This window comes from Macrotis lagotis, chromosome 7 (genome assembly GCF_037893015.1).
Source record: "Macrotis lagotis isolate mMagLag1 chromosome 7, bilby.v1.9.chrom.fasta, whole genome shotgun sequence".
NCBI lineage: Eukaryota > Metazoa > Chordata > Mammalia > Peramelemorphia > Peramelidae > Macrotis > Macrotis lagotis.
In genome coordinates, this window is record NC_133664.1 from 24,944,457 (window position 1) to 24,965,426 (window position 20,970).

At 43.6% G+C, this 20,970-nt stretch overlaps 1 protein-coding gene across 2 annotated transcripts in view; it reads right to left on the reverse strand.

Moving 5' to 3' along the window:
• The window catches only part of ZCWPW2 (zinc finger CW-type and PWWP domain containing 2), a 475,923-nt gene that overhangs the window by 229,045 nt on the left and 225,908 nt on the right, over positions 1-20,970 (reverse strand). For both annotated transcript variants that reach the window (XR_012470450.1, XM_074195633.1), the window contains exon 8: positions 19,358-19,563. Coding sequence is in view for 1 of the 2 variants with exons in the window: in XM_074195633.1 (XP_074051734.1) it covers positions 19,358-19,563 (206 nt within the window). In the remaining variant the exon portion in view is untranslated. The remainder of the gene's footprint in view (positions 1-19,357; positions 19,564-20,970) is intronic.

The following is a 20,970-nucleotide window of genomic DNA, read 5'->3' on the forward strand; positions in this document are numbered from 1 at the left end:
TATGGAATCCCCACCACAGCTTCAGAAATTTCAATAAAGGGCCAATCAACCCAAACCTTATGTTGACTGGTCATTCTAGCATATCCTAGGCTACTGAGCCAGCTGCAGCTATGAGAATTAACCCCATTTTTTCTCACGTGGGAAGGAAGAGGAAAGAAAAGTACAAGAGTATGATATACTAAGGAGTGATGTGCTTTTTAAAGAGTAAATTATAAACCAGAACAAACAAGGCTAAACTGTGAAAATGGTATCTGCAGCCCACAGAAAAATGAATGATATCTCAATGGATCTGTGACTTTGTAGATGAAAGTAACTTTCCTAATGTGCCACATGCAACTTGTCTACCCGTAGAGAGAGTTGGGTACAACCCCTACCTCTGACACTTATTAACCTCTTTCAGCCTCATTTGTAAAAGGAGATAATAATGCACCTACTTCCCTGGAATATTGTGAGGATTAAATGAGAAAATACGAAAAACACCTTGAAAATATCAAAGTACGATTTACCTGATTAAGGAAGAAGACCTGGTCCGAGCTCTCCCAGGGAGATTTCTCCCCCCCACTGCTCTCTCAAATGTTGGGTCATAGGTGAGGATACAGGAAGGGTGGCTAGTACTCTTTTCTCCACATCAGACCTTAGAAGGCACCCCAGGCTTTTTTATAGTGTTATATCATTTTCTCTTACCATTCAAGGAGAAAAGAAAAATAAATAAATAAAGCAGATTAAAGAAGCCACTTTCCTCTATTCACAGAATTTTTCCAAGCCTTTCTTTTGTCACTAATACCCACTGTGTATGTATCAATTTATTTTAATGCATGTAATGGGTAAGGGGTAAGCTTGGGATGTGACTTAGTTCTTTATCCATCTGATAATTTCAGAATGATTTCCCAGTGACATTGTGGCAGCCGTCAGGGACTCTGTAATTACATTAGATTTGGGCTCTTAGAAATATTTTTTTCTGCCTGTGTGTTCTGACAATAAGCACCATCCTAGTAATCCCTACAGTGCAAAGACAATCATTAGTAGATGGTGGCGAGGACATGTCAATGATGCTTCAGGCAGTGTTTTAACCAGATCCTAATAAAGGCTATGAACCTCCAGAGGAGAAGAGTCAGCTCTCTGGAAAAATCTAGAAGTATACAGGGACTGTTTTCTATAATGGCTAAGAACAAACTTCAAGTGACTGCAAAACACCTGGGACAAAGCAGTTCTCTCAGTCATCACTGGTGAACATCTCCTTGTTCTGAGCAGTCTCCATCAACAGCAATGTGGGCAATTTTGAAACAATATACAAATAATTCACAAGGAACCCAAGGCCTGCCAAGGGAAGTAATAGAAGCTCTATCCTTGTTAAAGTTCAAAAGTTAGGGCATCCAGCAAGTGAGGAGACCAGGTTAAAGAATGACATTCTGGGAGCCAACTGCAACTGGAAAAGAGAGGCCAGACTAGGAGTCAGCAGTCGGGACCAATAAAAGGGAGGGGAAGGAGATCACTGCAGGAAAACATGTTAATCTTGAATCACAGCATAGCTATCCAAATCTAAAGCTAGAAAGGATCTCCTTGACCAACTCTCAAATATTATAAAGAAAACCGGCACAGGGCAGTGATTTGCCCATGGTCACACACAGAGGATATATTAGAATGGAAAAGAGGATCCCAGAAGTCATATCATTCAATCTTCCTTTTGTACAGAAGCCAATGTGGGATTTGAACCCTGTTTTACTGACAACAGGGTCAGTATTCTTTCAGGTGAGCAGATAGACAGTGCAAAATCTGAGGAATCCGCAGAGGGAGGAGGGAGCAAGAACAACTCAGGAGCTAGTGCTTAGCTCAGGATCTAGCACATGGTAGGAACTTAATAAATGTTTATTGATTAACTGACTACTCTATGTAAACAGACTGGATTCAGTATCCAAGAGACCAACATATACAAAATATGACATGTGGCACTAAAGAGTGGAGTGACATCAGAAACTCACTCTTTCCTCCCCTGGTCTTGTGCTCTGGGCCTCAGGGGTAGATTCTAACTGAGATGCCTTTCCACAGTGCAGTGGAAAGAGCTAGAATTTGGAATGAAAAGCCTTAGGTGAAGAGCTCTGCTACAGACTATCTGAACAGCTTTGGACAAGTTATGTCACTCCTATAGGCCTCTAAAATGAGGAGGTGATTCCAAAACCCATTGCAGCTCCCCATCTCAGATCCTGTGGTTAGTTTAGAACTCTCCCCCCTACTCTGCTATGCTGCTGGTCCAGGAAAAACTGGAAATTATCCCAGAATTTCAAGTGGATCCATATATAGCCTCCATTAACCCTTAGCAAGCTATTCTTGAGAGAAGTTAGATATCTTCTGAGCAAACTGGAGTCCATGGAGAAGGCAGTAGCATATTATTTGTTAAGCCAACATGGCTGGGATGATGATGGGGCTTGTGGCGCCCCTTATAGCTGTGGGTATTGGGAGAAGGAAAGAATTCAGCTAAGGAACTTTGAGAAATGAGCTGCCCGACAATAACAAAACCTTCAGCTACAACAATTAAGATAACTACAATGGACCATCATTAGAGAGGGTCTTCAAGTTAGAACAACCCAGATTCAAGTTCTGTCCCTAAAACATACTTGATTTTGCCACCCTGGCCAAGGTCCTCAACTCTCTGAAGTCCTCAAATGATTTTCTGAGGTTAGACCTTATAGAACAGTTGAAGATTTGCATTTGTAAAGGATATCTCTTTGCCTGGAATTCCCTCATCAATGGAATCTCTAAACCAGACCAATAAACCAAGTCTGGGGTTTTATATTTTACATGATACTCTCCTTACAACAATCTGGGAGAAAGGGAGTCTAAGTATCATCACCCCCATTTCATGAGTAATGAAATGGAGTCTTACCTGGGGTCACACTGTTCCAAAGTTAGGACCAGGATCTACACCCAGAATCTATATCTGATCTAAAATCCAATCAGGGATTTCTTCTCTATTCTATGTGTATGCTGTGTCTCATACTAGGAGTTCCTTCTTCACTAAGCTTTGAAAACCAAGCATAAGAGAAGGCGGGGCAGGTGGACCTGTTCCAGATGAGGAATGTCAAGCTCTTAAAATGTTGGGAATTCCAGATTATAAGAGATAGAAATAAGGACCAAGCCTTAAAGGGAATGGGAGTCAATGAAACTTAAAAATGGTACAAAGGAAGCAACAACTTGCTTTAGGACCTTCTGAATCCTGGTTTGGGGTAATAAATCAATCAAGGGTCATTCTTTCTATCCACAAGCATTTGTTAGTTTTATTCTGTACTTATACCACTGTTTTCCATGAATCTGGTTATATGTTTATTAAAAAAAATCATTTGCGCTTTCATAACTACATACAAAATTCCCTTAGTAGCAGGCTACACAGTGTGTATAGTAGGCATGGACCAAATTCAGATTCTTCCTCTGATATGCCAGTTATATTACCAGGAATCAGTCACTTGAACCTCAACTTCCTCATCTATAAAATGGGAAAACCTGTGAGTTTCTGTGAGGTCCTGAAGGGAAAAGGTATGCTAAGTTCTTTGAAAACTTGAAATCACTATTTTATTGTCAACTCTGTTAACTGTCTTTTTTCATTTATATGGAGAAGTTTTGTTTTTACCTTATCTTCATTTCCAAATGTCTACCCCTCCCCAAAATGTCATCACTTATAACAGCAAATATAAAATAGAGAAAACAATTGTTTCAGCAGACCCCTAAGCAGCGTCAATTTTCCAAATCGAATGTCAATTGATTATCCAAGGCCTGTCAGTTATTATTGAGGTGACTAGATGGTATACTGGGTAGTCTGAGTTCAAATCCAGCCTTAGACATTTATTAGCTGTGTGACCTTGAGCAAGCCACTTAACTCTGAATGTTTCATACCCAGGGCTATCTCCAGTTGTCCTGGTTTGTATCTGACTACTGGACCCAGATGGCTCTAGAGGAGAAAGTGAGACTGGTGACTTAGCACAGCCCCACCACCACCATCACCACCACTCAAATCTAATCCATGTGCTTGTCCTTGCATCAATGTCCCTGAAAACACGATCTTCTTTGAGAATGAAGGCCAAACATCATGATTATTATAATTGGAATGATCCAGAGGAGATTGTTCTAGTACAAAAAGTGAAACCAGTATGCAAAGCAGCTCTGAATTTGGAATCATATAAGCTTCATTTAAATCCTGGCTCCGCTGTGTGTGTTACATGAATGGACTCAGGTCAATCACTTGATCTTAGTTGCCACATCGATAAAAGTGGCCAGGTTACCAGATCACCTTGAAGGTTCCTAAGTCAATACCCTTTTACACAAGCTTTTGCTGAAGCATTTTTACAGGTCCAAAGACTTCTTAAAAGGAACATGTAAAAATTATACTCTAACATAAGATTTCAAAATGGTTGGAATAGTGAAAATCTGAATCCTTTCTTTCTGGTTGATTTCCTTTACTAAGATCTACCCAATAGAAACAGCAAAAGGATTGCATTGTTTCTTGGGACTGAGCTCTCCTTCCTTAGAATACCTACTCCCACACCAACAGCCAAAATGTCTTTTTTTCTTTGATTAAACACATACTATTTGTCATGGGAGACAATGAAAACAACCTCTGCCTTCAGGGAGTTTACAGTCTACTGGAGGAACCAGCATGGACTGTGTTACCCAGCCATGTTCATACTCATTTTGCTGTCTAGATAATTGGGACAAGCACACAACTTCTAAGAACCCACAGTCTGGTAGGAATCTGGCATGTGGGAAAGAGAGGGTTGTGATTTTTCTGATTAAAATCAAACTATTCTAACTCATGACTCAGTCACTCCAGTTTCAACAATTCTCTTGTGTAGGAACGTACTAGGAAAATACCTTCTATTTTAAAAATGGACCAAACGTGGGTTGCTGACTGCCTCAGCACTGATTCAGTCTCCAGTCCCTCATTCCCATCAGGTTGTTGAGCCACATTTTTCTTCTCTCCCCTGAAGGTCAAGGCAAAGGAAATATGGCCCTGTGTTCCTCAGAAGCCAGAACATTGTGTCCCAGGATTGAGAGCCCTTGTTACAGAGCCCCTTGGGGCAGACATTTGGGAGAGTACCATATCTGAAAACAAACAGTTTTGGCTCAGCTACTTAAGCTACAATGGAGGCAGTATGAGGTTCAGAAAGATGGACTGAATTCAGAAGTCTGAAAAAGCCTTGAACACCTATAAATAAGTCAAAACACTGAAGTGCTTTGGGTCTCAGTTTCCCTTATTTGTAAAACAAAGGTCATAGTGATCCTCTGCTTTGCAGAGTTGCTAAGAAAAGTCAAATGGGATGAAGAGATAAAATCCTTTAAAAGCCTCAAAGTACTGTATGTCTGTCAGCTCCAATTACCCATAACTCCACTGTGACATTTAACGGCTGTATCTCAAGGTGGGTCACAGAAAATCATGTGTCTCAGGAAGAGAGGGAAAGGAAAGGAAAGGAGATAATCAGAGTCTTCTGCCACATTAAAACCAAACCCAGACATCATAAATAAACCTAAAGATCAAATGTATGTCAACACAAAGACTTCCAGTTCATTACCTAATAAATAAGCTTTAAAAAGCTGCTGGAGTTGAAGGCTCTTTCTTATGGTCATAGAGCCAATGAGTTTCTAAAGTGTGATTTGAGCCCTCATTTCCTGAATACAAATCCAACAATCTGTCTCTCAATTACATATTTATTTTACTATTAGTCATGTGCTGAGAGAGAAGGATGTGAGTATTGCTCCAATGGAACCCCCGAAATATCACCAAACCTCCCGTCTGCTGGAGGATTCTACTATATAGGAACATGAGGAGGATGGGAAAGTGAGGAGGAGTCATGGTCTTCAGTGACGAAAGGAATACCCATGTGAATAAATCCAGAAGACTGTATTGAAGCCAGATGTCACTGAAGCACTGGACAAAGTCCAGCCTCCCCAAATTTTGCCTCTCCCAAGTGACTCAGCTGGGTTCACTATTGACATCTCTGATGTCACTGACATAGGGACTCCCAGTGAAAACCTCCCACTCCCAATGCAGATTTCTACTTGTGCAGCTTGTAGCCTTAAACAGTTAACCAGAGACCTGAGAAGGTAGTCAGTAGGGGACTGAGGCCAGGTATCTCTTAATGCAATACACTATGCTGACTCTTTTATCTGGATTTTTTGAACAAAGCAATTCTTCCATCTTGGAAGAGTAGAGTTGATGGAAACTTGGGCCACATAGCCAAAAGTCAGCTCAATGGTCTAGTGAAAAGTAGTACCCAAAGTAGAATAACATAAGACAAAATTCTGAATTCTGCTCAGACCCCTATTAGCTATGTGCTTCTGGGTGCATAAATGCCTCAATTTCTTCATCCCAGTAATGGGAAAAGCACCTACCTCATAGTTACTGTGAGGTTCAAAGGCAATAACATACACAAGTGCTTTGTAAAGTCTTTAAATGTTTCATAAATGGTAGTTATTATTTTTTATAAAAATAATGAATGCTACTTATCACATTCTTGAACCTTGACTAGAACTCCTCTCTTCCCTTTCCAAAAAATCTCCAATGTGAAGAATCTGGAACCTTTCCAAGGAGCTGCCATTTCTGAAGTCCTCCATGTACCTTTCAGTATCAGGTACCTGGTACCTACTAAAATCTGCCCTCAAGGCCTCAAACTCAGATAGCCTAGATCATAGCTAGGAAGGGCATGGCCCTCTGGGGAATGATGTTCAAATGAATATTTGCTGAGTTCTTCTCTGCCCAAGGAGCCTTACCTGGGGGCCACAACACTGTTTAGTCTTCTCTGGTGGGAAGGGTTTGCTCAGGACCTAAATTCAACTGTGAGCAGCTTCTTTTGCCTTAAGCAGAGCATCCTGATTTGTACATCAATCCCCAGAAACCTTTTTCTACCTCAGGGCTATTTTTAAAAACACCCCAAGCCAGTTAGCCTAGGAAGTAGACCAAAGGACTGTAGTCACAAAGTTTGTTTCAGTACATTTTGGCAAAATAAAAATATAGAAGACTCCTATCAAGCCCTGGGATCTTCCAAATCTACAACATGTTCCTTCAAACATTTAAAGTGAACTTAAAAAAAAGGGCATATCACAGCCCAATAACTACACCCACCCCCATCACTGCCCCCACTTCCCTTTCCCTTCCCAATCAATCAAGTGCTTTAACAAACAGGACACAAATTCTATTTACTGCCAAGTCCAGAAGGGATAAATGCTCTTCTTGTTATGCAGTACGATGCAGTGGTTAGAGATTTGATTTCAAAGTGGAGAAGGCCTATATTCAAAGTCCAACTCTGTCATATACTTCTATATAACTCGGCACAAATCACTTAATTTCTCAATGATCTGAGCAATTCTTAAGATTCTAAAGATGGAGAAAAGGTGTCAGCCTGTATTGGTAGAGGGTGCTTCCTCAGCTGGGGACCAACCTCTTTGCCCCCCACTAAAAAAAAATATCAGGTCTACAAAAATAAAAATATGGCCCAGTCTTGTCACGGAGTCATTGGACAAAGTTAGGAAAAAAGCACTAGCCACCAGTAATAGGAAAAGCAGATTCTACCCAAGGTGTTAGCTAAACTGTGATATTCGTGTTTTGCTGCCATGGAATGATTCCCTCCCCCCCCCCAAAAAAAAAAACAAAAAACTTGGCTTGTGACCTTTAGAAATGAGAAAAAAAGGGATTTAGAAATTTGAAAGGAGAATCAATTTAAATATCCTTTCCTAAATTAGGGACTATGGGATACAGGAGGCCTCTTGAATCTAATGACATCACCATTCATTCTCAGTCTTTCATCAGTAAATGCATCCCTTGATTTTCTGGTGACTGTTTCAGACTCCTGGTTGCTGCCATTACTTCTCATTTCCAGGGTTCCCCTATATAAAAGGAACTCTGTAAGGGAAAGGTTGAAGAGAAGTCCAAAGAGTTTTCACCACTCTCTACTTCATGTTTCCCACTAACAATACATCCATTTCTTAGGGGATTTATTATAAAATCTTCACTGATGGAAGTGAAAAAAGGCAAAGACAATCACAGATTAAAAAGGTTAACTGGTTCACAAGTGACAGCGGCTCCTATACCTTGCTCCAATCCTAAATACTGGAGTACCCAGTACAGGACATCTGATCCACTCTCCAAAGATCATGGATTTAGAGATACAAGAACTTTAGAGGCCACCAAGTTTAACCTTCATTTTAAAGATGAATAAACTAAAGCCCAGACCATATCACAAAGTGACAAACATGGGATCCGATCCCAGTCTAAATCCATGACCTCTCTGTAGCTTTATCTCATGGATAACTACCTGGCCCAGTTCTAGAGCCAGTCTTTGTACCTGCTGTCCTCTCTTTACTCCCTTTGATCTCTAAGAATCCCCTCACTATTTCAAGATTCAACTCATTTCACCTTCCCTAATTTCTATCCTCAAATTCTAGTAGGCTCCATATTTAACTGTCCTGATATGGATATTTTATTGACAATGCATTTATTCTGTTCATTACCTTCTGTCTTCACTGACAGAATGTAAGCTCTCTGAAGGCAGGAATTATTTCATTGTTGTCTTTGAATTCTCATCATCTTGCACATAGGAGATGATTATTCTATGTTCGTTGATTGGTTAACTTATTACCCTGCCTGTCTCTGTCTTTTTTCTTGACTTTCCCTTAGTCATAGATTCCAACCACTTCTCCACTCCATCTTCCCCACCACTTTTAATTAGTTGTCTTATTCACCCATATAATATAGGTGTCAAAAGTTCACTCTTGAATCTGCACACAGCAATCTAATATTTCATATTCCAATTAGATAAACTAATTTTATCCCCTCACATTTCAACAGACTGATGAAGTATTTTCTTCCCAGCCAATCCATGAGATATTAACTCCATTTTACAAGTGCAGAAAAGGAAGGCCATAAAAATCAAAGGACTTGTTCAATCCTCTTTCCTCTCTAGATTTTTTGGACATTGCTCTCTCCTTGTTTTGGAAGTGAAAAAAGGCAAAGACAATCACAGATTACAAAGGTTAACTGATTCACAAGTGACAGCAGCTCCTATGCCTTGCTCCAATCCTAAAATGCTCCAATCCTAACTGCTCCTTCTTTATCTCCTCAGCTGAATTATCATGCCTCCTACACATAGGTATACCTTAAAACTTGGTCTTTAGCCCTCTTCTCTTCTCATCTTTTAGCAGATCCCATGAGTGCTATATAGAGAAAGGTTACAATACCTCTTTGCAGATGATTCCAAGGTCTCTATATCCTGCCTTAAACTCTCCAGAGCTCAGTCCTGCAGATCCCCATCTTCATTGCAATAGCTAGCATTTATACAGTTACTTGAGGGTTTACAAAATGCTTTACATCATGAACCCATTCGGCCCTCATAACAACCCTGAGGGGGGAGGGAAGTAAGATGGCATTTTTATTCCCATCTTACAGTTGAGGAAACTGACCACCAAAGAGTTTAAGTGACTTGCCCAAAATCACACAATCAGGAGTCTTGTGCTCTTATACTGAGGACCTAACTACTGCCAATTAGCTGCTTCTTGGACAGCTAAAACATAGCATTTCCCCCCAAATACTCCCTTCTTCCATAGTTTCCTATTATTATCAAGGACATCTCCATTCTCCCAGTCATCAGGTCCTCATCCTTGACCACTCCATGTATCCTCCTAGCCATTGTCAAATCCTATCATTTCTACCATCTCAACATCCCTGATATCTCATACTTCTACTTCCATCTTCTTTGCTTAGACTGCCCCTTTCTTAAAATGCCCTTTCTCCTCACCACCTCCGAGTTTCCCCAGGATACAGCTCAAGGCCCACCTTCTTCATGAGGACTCTCCCATAACCTCTCAGCAGGACTTCCATCTACTTGGTATATATCTTCTATGTGGCTAGTTGTTCTCTCTGTCATTTAAATGTTCATCCCTAAAGGGCAGGGTCTCTGTTTCTGACCTTTCCAGGAATCTTTAGCACTCAGCACATAGTTGGTGCATACTTAACATTTAAAGCATGATTTTTGGCTGACTGCATATGATTCAACCCTGGACCCAGGTCTTCTTACCTAATTCTATTGATGAGATCATAGGACCAAAAGACTAAGAACTAGATAGGACCTTAAAAGTCATCCAGAATCTCTGAAGGTTAATGTGCCCTAATAATACAAATGGTGAAACTAATGACTTTGTATCTCAGACCTTCCTCTAGTCCTCCACATGGGAATTGGTGTCTTAGCAGATTAACATAATTACTTTTGTTTGTTTCCTTTTAAAAGTTTAGTGAAAGTCATACCACCAAGAAAGGCCTACTTCACAGAACTGGGGAAGAAGTCAGCCAATTTCTAGTTTTTTTGACTGAAGTAAAATGTTCCAGTTTCTCTCTGGGGGTTATTGCCTGGGAAGGGAGAGATCACAATGCCTTCTCCTCTGGCCATTTTCATGCCTAATGATTATAGCCTACTTACCCTCAAAAACAAAAAATGGGTAAGTGAACAGCATGAGATTCCCCTTACTCTACCAGTTTCATCTCATCATTGAGATTAGGCTGGTAAAACTGAAATATATTATAGTATATGTGGGTCCCCAGACAATTCTACTTCTGACCCTCTATGTGGGTCAGCATTCACTCAAACTCATAGCTCCAGAACCCTGCTGATGTGTTTATTTTTCCTGGTCAACCAGGGAACGTAATTAGTTCAGAGCAAAGGCATTTAATGAAAAGGCAAAATTAGAAAAGTAACAAAACATTTCCCCCACAACTCTTGGGTGCATTCTCCCACAAATACATATAGGCTCAGTGGGAAGAGGGAATGCAGATAGAAAATATGTGGAGAGAAATAAACACAGAAACAATGTGGTCAGGGGACACACACAAAGAACCTATGAAACCAAAGCTTATATCAAAAAGCAACTTACCCCTCTGACAGAGGAGGCCCACTGTAGGCTTCTGATGATGTAATCCCACTGAGTTGGTTCTTGCCTGCTCTCATAGCCCAAAAAGCCTTTGGCAGACATTGAATTTCTGCTGGGCACCGATTCCTGCTGATCTTATTGGCTCCTACCGGATGGGGCACCGCAGGTTCTGTGGCTGCTGCTCAGTGTCAGAAGCAGCTCCACTGGACACAAGGGTTTGGACCTTTTATCTTGTGCCCGCCTCTCACTGCAAATGTGTTCTCAGCTGAGGGACCACCTCTTTTGTCTTCAGCAAACTGAAGTCAACTCTAACTTCCACTTCCTCCTCATTAGGGACAAGGTCTCTGTTAGAAACCACAGTCTGATTTAAGATTAGAAATCCCTTGTGCCTCCCTGCTCAGGTTCAATTGCTAAACTGTATCAACTGTATCCGTAAATTGTATCAATGTTGGTTTAGAGTCTGCCCTGCCAACAAATTATCTGGGGCTTTCTAGATCCAAGGCCAACCAGCTTTTAAGTTTCAAAATTCTCACTTGCTAATCAGTGGTGGAAGAAAAATCCAAGAATAAATGCCAAGTCCAAGGGCAAGATCATTGTTTTCTTCTGACTTATTTTCAGAATACGTGACCAAATACTATATGTGCGTGCCTCAACATAATACATAACCACACTGCTAAAACAGTCTTAGAAATCTACCAGTCTAATCCTCCTCCTTCAACTTTATAGATGTGCAAACTGAAACCTAAAAAGAAAGGATAACTTGCCCAAGAAGACACAGTTAGTAGTAAAATACAGAAGGACAACCCAAGCCTGGAAGCTAGGTGATACAGTGGATAAAATACAGGACTTGGACTCAGGAAGATCTAAGTTCAAATTTTGATTCAATACTTGCTAAGTGACCCTGGGAAAGTCACAAACCTCTCTGTGCCTGAAAATGAGATTAAATATAACATCTACTTCAAAGGTGGTGTAAGGATCAAATGAGTTAAAAAATAAAAGTGTTTCACAAAAGAAAGCATCATATAAATATAATTTACTATGATTATTATCATTATTATATCTTCAGATTTCCAGGAAAGGGTTTTTTCCTACTATGACAAGGCTTCCTATCCTATCCAGTATTAGGTTTCCATCTGGGAAATCATCAATGAAAGTCATTAGCATAGTTGACAATTCAATTTTGAATTCCTAGGCCTCAGGAAAAGAATGATAGGGCCAGGGTGGGGAACCTCCAGACGAAAGGCTGTATTGGTGTGATGTTGCCAAGGCAACTTCAGGTCCGATTCGAAATTCAATAAACCTAGCAGCTTTTTAGGGGTGAATCAATTTAAATGTATGACCAAATATAGCCTGTGAATAATGTTATAATTATCTAAATGGCCCTTGCCAGAAACCAGGTTCCCCTTCCCTAAACCCACCTGGTTGGATTGTATAAGACATATGCATATAACATTTTCAAAATTGCCCCATATTGGGCTCAAATGTATAGGCCAGTTTTAGACGTCAGTTCCCATGGCCAGGAAACACAGCTGCCCCCATCACCAGAATCCAAACTCATCCTTTCTGCCAGAAAGAACCTGATCTTCAATAAGAAAATGTTAGAACCAACTGTCTATTTCTTTTCTTCAATTCATTCACTAAAGACATAAAAATCAGTTTATATTCAATACAATAAATACACAACAAATTAGAGGAGGGGGTGGGAGTCTGAACCTGGGATTTTATCAATAGAGAGCAAACAACCCTCCACCAATGCATCAGTCCACAAATATTTGTTAGGCCCTACTGTATGATAGATGTGAAAATATATTAAAAAAAAGGTAAAAGATAGTCCCTGCCCTCAGGGAACTCACAATCTAATGGGTGAGCCAATAAGCAAACAGTAGTTATAGACAAATTTGATCCATACAAGATAAAATAAGGATAATACCCAGAAGGAGGCACTAATAAAAGTGAGGAATCAAAGATTGTTCTGCAACAGTCTTAAAGAGTCACTCTGAGCACTGAGTTGCCAAGTGATTTGCCCAGGTTAATACATCCCATAAATCCCTGAGAAGGGCTGATTCTACCCCCAGTTCATGATGTCATCCCCTCTCTCTACAGATAAGTAAAGTATAAGAAAAGGGGAGTGATGAGTGATCATTAACTACTCATCTACTACCTCCCCCCCCCACTCATGGATCCATATCAGAAGGATCTACATAATCCTTCTGGGTAACAAGACAGTCCTGCCCATGATGGCCTCTGGGAGAAAGCTGCCAGCAAGGGGCTAGAACTCATGTCAGGTGACTCACTCTCTCACTATGAAATTCCACTCTTCCATTGGTCCTTTTCTTTAGTTTTTTTTCATAGTCAAGAATTCAACACATTTATTAAACAATTCATTAAAAGCCTACATGGGATGCATTGGATAACTTACCAGATGGAAAGATCCTCAACCCTTGAAAGAAGGAACCAAATCAGCCAAAGTTTAATCAATGCACTATGGCCATGAGGAAAGGTTGAACTCTCACAGGCTGCACATAATCTATGATATAGGTGGTCTTACCAGGGAAACTGTCATTAAGCACCAGAAAAAAGAACCACTTGAGATTTTCTAGTCTAGGGGACAGCATCTTTTTGGTGTTCTTGCCCACTTGGACAGTCATTTTGGTGACACCTATTCTCAGAATAATGTTATTAAATATGAAATGATACTGAAATCTAAACTCTACTGAAATTAAATGGAAAAGTTATCAATTAAAAAATATTCATCTGCCTGAGGTTAAGAACCCCTCTCCTAATCTTCCCATCTATGTTTTAGAGATCAAGAGAGGCCATTGGCCCAAAGCCACAGAGAGGCAGATTGGTGGAGCTGGGATTCAAACTCAAGTCTTATATAACTTCAAATCCTTTACTTAAGTCTTCTCTGCCACGATACCTACCTAATTCCTTCCTCCTTACCTTTTTTTTACCAAAAAAAAAAGTATGACAAGGATAAAACTTTTCTGTTTTCTGTGCAGTTACAAATTGCCCTGCACTCTCACTTCTAAATATTTTCAGAGTGTTTTCAGAAAATAAAACAAGAGAGTGATAACCTTTCCCAAGACTGATTCCCAGCAGTTGTCAATTCTCTTCAAGCCTTTCAAACAGACTCTGGCCAAGTTCCCAGCAGATCCATGTTGTGGAATTGGGACACTTGACCTCTAGACTTGACCACAATGTTGGAGAATAAGAGAAAAATGTGGTCTTTCCCCACATGTTAAATTTAACTTTCAAATCACCTCTAAGTGGAAAACTCACCAGGTAGAGAAAAGGTCCTAAACTTTGTAAAATGGAATAGAAGAAGCTGAGGCTCTGGTTAATAACTCCCTGCACCCATCAGGAATGACTGGTTACACTACTAAATGGCTCCCCCACTCCCATCACACACAGTGTGAACCAGTCAAACTGTCAGAACTCATCAAGCCTGGAGGACTAGTGGACCTTCCAGATCCTTCACTCAATGAAACAATCAGCAGATCTGATAAGGTGAATCAGCAGTAATTACTTTATACTAAAACAAAAACAGAAAACCATGTGTATATGAGCTGCAAACTGGTAAATTCTTTCCACAATTGACTCCTAGCTATATTTCAGTCTTAATTTCATATTTCTTCCCCTTTCACCCACCCTTTATTTGAGAACTTGACCTACTAGTGCTCCTTATACATGGCATTTTATCTCTTACCCAAGTCTTGGCACAAGCAGTGGCCTCCTCGAGGCTGTCCCATCCGAGGTCAGAATATACTCTCACCTCACTTCTGCCTCTTAGAATCCCTATCTTCCAAGAAAATATGGTTGACAGGAACCCTTTCTTGACCCTACAATTCTGACAACTTTCTAGGCCTTGAGTACACTTCTATGTGAACATGTACTAAAATTCCCTTAATCCCCACCCCTTCCCCTGGCCAGGAGAAAGTGAGTGCCTTCAGAGTAGGGTCCATTTTGTTTTGTCTGTATATTCCCAGTATTACGGCCACAAGGTCTATTCAGTTAAATCAAGGTAGACCATTTGTTGACCATGAAACACACCTGTTAACCAAGAATCATAGTGGCAGAAAATCAAATTGATAGACCAGACAGGAGGAAGGAAAGCCATTTCCAACCCTTCTTTCAAGGATTAAGGGATCTAGTTGGATCTCTGTACAAACAAGGAGTTTGGTGACACATAGGCAAGTATAATGAGAGCCGCCATTTACGTATTGCCTTATGTTTTACAAATATCGTCTCATTATACAATAATTCTGGAAGGAAGGTGCTATTATTATCTCCATTTTGTAGATGAGGAAATTGAGGCAGAGATTAAGTGAGACAGAGAGTAAATCTTCCTGACTCAAGGTCCAATGGTCTGTCCACTGAGCCCTCAAGTTGGTATGTGTGTATATAAAATGTGCAGTGCCACCTTAAAGGACAACATAAGGGATGGCTCACATTTTTAAAGTTTTATGTTATAATTGCATTGGATTAGGGAACTCATGGTGTGGAAATTCTCTCCACTAATACAAGTCTGCAACTTCAAACTCTTGAGAGCCATGAGACATAAGAAGAGCAAGGTCACACAGTCAGGAAGGGTCAGAGAACTCCACTCACTGAGATTGTCCGTGATTCTGTCATGATTATCATTAAAAATTAGTTGTTAAAAAATTTTTAATTAAAAATTGGGAGAGGAGTGTAGGTTCAGAAATATTTTCCTGAGCATAACTGAATACTAGAAAAAAATCAAAGGGTTAACAAAAGAAAGGGAAAGACAGTTTAAACATCTAAGATTATAAAACCTAAACAAAAGGATGCTGGGGCTCATTCTGAAACTTTCTTCAGATAGCCAGGGCCTCCAATCCTAATGAGGATGACTAGTAATTATTCTTTATCTAGAATAGAGAGAGAAGTAGGGAAAACAAATAACAGGTGGTTTTTATAGCACTCTGAAGTTTACAAAGGGCTTCACAAGGAAAATTTCAATTGAGTCTGAAGAGTGTCCTCTGAGATAGGCACCCTCGTTCTCAGATGAAGACAATGAAGCCAAGGGAGGTCCCCTGATTTGACCCTGGACCTTGACAAGGTAGCTTTACTCCAAATTTAGAAGTGCTGCAATATTCTGCTGTCTCTAAAGAAAAGGGGCCTGGGGAGGGAATAGCAACAGTTTATTTGGAAAAAGGAATTTTGCCTCTTCTTCCCAGGGGGTCTCAGTGGTGCTTTAAATCACAAAGATCAACCAGGTAACCTGTCAAGGTTCCTTCCAGTCTTTAATACAAGGAATCTATAAATTGTGGGTGATTTGTTATTGTATTTAAGAATCCTTTTACTTAGCTGAACACAGACACTGGAGACCTTAAGAGGGAGCAAGTGAGGTTATAATCAGTAAAACTGGTACTATGTAAATTAGTCTGGCATCCCAAATGGGGTATTGTCTCAACTGTCCCAGTGTGTCTTTCATCCTGGTAGGGGATGAATTAGTTTTGGAAAGTTTTGAAAATATATGACTTCTAGCATTTATTTTTCTATTTCCTCCTAACTCCCAACAATATTAAAACAACAGGAATACTTGTTTTGGAGTCGCCGGAGGAGGACATAGCAACTGTGGGTCCCTGAGAAAGATACTTAGCTTCTCAAAGACTCAGTTTCCTCATCTGCAAGATGAGGGGTTGAAGTAAAGTCTGGAATTCCCTCCAGCTATAAATCTATGACTCTTCAAGAAACTTGCAAGGACCCTAAAAGTTTGCAGGTCTGTCTATCTCTGCCAGTGAAGATGCTACTGCTATGGTTACCAAAGACTTGCTAAGAACTTGGGATAGTGCCCTGGCTATTTTTCGTCCCTAGACAAGCTTAGAACTAAGTCATTCCAACTGGACAACTGGGGAAATCCAAGAAAGAGAATAAGCAATGGCCTCAAAACTCATTCTGGGAAAATATTATTGCTTTCTTAATGCTTTTTTTTTCCCCAAGGAGCTGTGTTGGGATCCAAGGCAGCTACAAAATAAAGATTTTTTTTACAAGACTTGTGCTTTAGGGGTATAGATTCTCATATTTCCAGTCTGCATTTCTGTAACTATTGAGAAAACACAAAGACAACCAAGTATATATTTTCCCTATTTTCATATTAAAAAAACAACCTCCCCATTTTGTGTGTATATGCAGATATTGATATAGATATGTAGATAGAGATAGAGATAATGGAAATGATAGAGATAGAGAGAGATAGAGATAGAGATAGAGATGAGACTGAGATAGAGATGAGACAGAGACAGAGACAGACAGATACAGATAAGAGATACATACAGATACAGATGCAGATACAGATACAGATACAGATACAGATACAGATATAGATATAGATATAGATATAGATATATAGATATAGATGATATAGATATAGATGCATGTGTTTTTCTTCCCAGTTTGGCTAAGACACCCAAGTCTATTATAGTTTGGATTTGGTTCTTCATCACAGTGGAATAAACTAATTCAACCCCTTAAATTCCTGATCACAAATGAAACCAAAGTTCATTCTAAAAAAAGAAAAAAATCAAATACATAATTTTCCTTGGTCTTTACTTAAGACAAAAACAGTTATGGGAAGTCCCATTGGTCTAGGCCCCATTTCACTAACTCTTCTAAAAGACAGGATGGAAAGTCTCTTGCAGGAATGGAGTGGCCATTAAAGAGTTAACCTAGCTGATTTCTGGGATAAGATGAGGATGGAGTCTGATCTATGTTTTTTTTAAGGCAAACACCTGGAGGGAAAAAAAAGTTGTATTTTGTTTCTACCTCAAGAAATTGCCGACAAACATAAAGCAAATCACATCAGTGGAATACTCAATTATCTGCACATGCTAATTAACTAAATGTAATCAGCCCCCTTTCAGGCCTCTTTTCACCTGCAGTAATATGGGGACTGGATTTGCTTCCCTGCTCCCCACCATGGTAAAAAAAAAAAAACAACAAACCATTAGACAGGCTGCATGGTGCATCCAAGAGTAACTAGTAAGCACAGATTTCTGCTGATGGCAGGAAATTTCTCTGCTCAAGATACCAGGAGAACCCACAATATGGAGATGGCAGGACCAGCTGTAGGCTGCAATTATTTCCCAAACATATTTTAAAGCATCGATTTAAAGTTCAGCTAGATAAAACTCTGCTCTAAGAGGGTGGTTTCATAAAATCGGGCCCAGAGAGTCATCTGAAGTCGTAAATATGCAGTCATGACAATTAAATATTCATGAAATCAAGTTACTGAAAAGCGGAGTATATTAGAATATTAAAATCCATTGCCTTTTCCCCTCTTTTTTCTTATCGTCTGGGTCCCCCCCCCATCTGCAGAACACTACCAACCCCATAAATGACTTCCAATGGCAAGACTTGCAAAGCATCTCACTGGTTTTTCTCCGGTTGCCACCCAGCCCCGATGCTCATCTTAGCCCCTGCTTCCTGACCACTCGGGATTTCCGGGAAGACACAATGTTTCCCCCCCAAGACTTCTCGAGGGAACCCAACTCTGAGTTCAGGGAGGCTAGGGAGCTCCGGCCAGAGTGAGAGTGTGCTCCCATCCACCTGTGTCTCAGAAGCATTCCCAGAAAGCAGGCGACTGCCCAAGTCAAAGGTTGAAGCCTTCCCCAGAGGGAGCCACCCTGGGATCCACATCTTGCCCACTCGGCTTCCAGCGATCGGCCCAAGCGGGAGGTAGTAAATGGCCTGGAGCACAGTTCTCCGGCTTCCAAGCACAAATCATAACTTTTGGGGGAGGAGGGAGGGAGGAGGGGGGAGGAGGAGGGGAGGAGGAGGGGGAGGAGGAGGGGAGGAATTCCCATCCAATTCCCCCAAGTTTCAAGTCGTCCCCGCAGGTGCCCTCCCGGAAGATGCCCCAATGCCCAGGGACGAACCCACTTTCTGGGGAGGCTTTGGGCTGGCACTGTGCTCAGGGCCATTCTAAAAATGCCATGTCTTCCCCTTTGTGATCTCTGAAGAGGGTGGGCAGGGGCGGAAGGCAGTGGGAACCATCTTTCCTGGAACTCCATGCCCAGCCGGGCGGGCCGTCCCTGCCTACGGCAAGGAGGCAGGAGCTGTCCTCGGGTCTGCAATGACACAGCAGGGCTGACTCAGATTGGAGGGGCTGCTGGGGGGGGGGCTGCCAGGTGAGGCCGCTGCCTTCAGCAGGAGGGAAACTTTGCGGAGCCTCCGTGTGCATCGGGGTTGCTCCCCCCCGGCCCCCCACATCTGCCACAACTCGTGGCTCCGGAGGCAGGGAGCCGGCGGCGCCCCCGCCCTGGGATCGGGAGGGCCGGGCCGCCCCGCCGCGCCCCGGACAGCTCCGGCCGCCCCGCCGTCCGCACGGGCTGGTCCGCGCCGGCGCCGCCCGCGCTCCCCAAAGTCGCCCCCGCCCCGTGCCCGCAGACCCCACCCTCCGGGCCGGGCGCTCGGGCCGGGCCGGCACACCTACCTTTTTGTCCTCTTTCTCGGCGCTGGGTCTCTTGTCCGGGCGGCCGTCCGCGGCGGCCGCGCTCTCCCCCGGCTGCTCATCCTGCGGCGGCGGCGGCGGCGGCGGGGGGGGCGGCTGCTGGCAGCCTCCGCCGGCCCCCGGGGAGTGGGGGATGGGCTCCGGGCACGGAGCGACTCCCTCGACATCCATCTCCATCTCCCGGCTCACTGTGGGGCGAGACAAAGCGGGCACGGACTTGGCAGCCGGCGGCTCGGGGGCCCGCGGCGCGCACGGCCCGGGAGCCGGCTCGGGGCCGCCCGGCTCGGGCTCCGCTGCGCTCGGGCTCCGCTGCGCCCGGCTCGGGCTCCGGCTCTCCCCCGCCCCGGGCTCTCCGCCGCCCGCCCCCCTCCCTGCTTCCCCCTTGCTCCCTCCCCCTCCCTCCCTCCCTCCGCGCCCCTAGCACGGCCAGACTTGGGGCTCCACGGAGAGCGCGCCTGTGCCGGCGGGGCCGCCGTGCGCGTGTGTGTGCATGTGTGTGCGCGTGTGTGCGCGTGTGTGTGCGTGCGTGTGTGTGTGTGAGGGTGTCCTTGGTGCGGTGGCCTTCAAGCTCCCCGAAACAGCCAGGCTGGCAGCTGCCGCCGGGCCGCCCGGCTCCCCCCGGAGCCCCCGCCGGGCGCGGCGCTTATTTACTTTCTCTCCTTAGCCGGGTCCCAAAGGCAGCCCTTTTGTTTTTCTCCCCTGCCGCCCCCCCCCCCCACCTCCAACCCCCTCCCCGGGAGCCTCTGGAACAAAGTTAACTGGAAGAAGCAAGCGCAGATCGCCGGGATGAGCCCGGGGAAACTGCCGAGATGCTGGTCACGCCGAGGAAAAGTTCAATGTCCACCCCAGCCCCGGCCCGACCCCCGCCCCGGCCCCCGGGGCTCGCCCGCCTAGGCTTCCGTCCCCCGCTCCCCTTCCCCCCGGCCAGAGCCTGTGCTACCCCAAAGCGAAGGAAAACAAGCGATTTCCCGACCTGTGCAAGGTGGTGGCGGCGAGGAGGAGAGCCGAGCATGGGCACGATTGTGGCTGGCGTAGCCCCCCCCCCTTCCCCACGCCCGACCCCCCCACCTCGCCCCCCCTTCCACTGGTGACTGCGATCTCCCGGCTGCCAGTCGCCTGGCAGGGGCTGGGGTGAGTGTGTGCGCGCGCGTGTGTCGGAGTGAGTGTGTGCTTGGTGTGTGCGTGTGTGTGTGTGTGTGTGTGTGTGTGTGTGTGTGCGTGTGCGTGTGCGTGTGTGTGTGTGTGTGTGTGTGTGTGTGTGCCTGGAGCTCCCTCTCTCTCCCTTCTCCCTGTGTCTGCTGTGGCAGCGGCGTGCCACGCAGCTTTGCACAAGGAGGACTGGCAAGGGAAAACCAAGAGACAATTCCGGCCAGGAAATCGGCCTCCCTGCCCGTGCCGCTGCCGGCGCCGGGGCTCGAACCTGTCCACAGGGCAGACAGGACCGCCTGGCCCCTCTCTCTTCTCTCTCTCTGTTTCTCCCTCGGTCTCTCTCTCTGTCTCTCTGTGTCTCTGTCTCTCTCTGTCTCCCAGTTTGCAATAAATGTCGGCAGCCCAGGCTCCATGGGGGGGGGGAGTGAGGGGCAGACATTTACTGC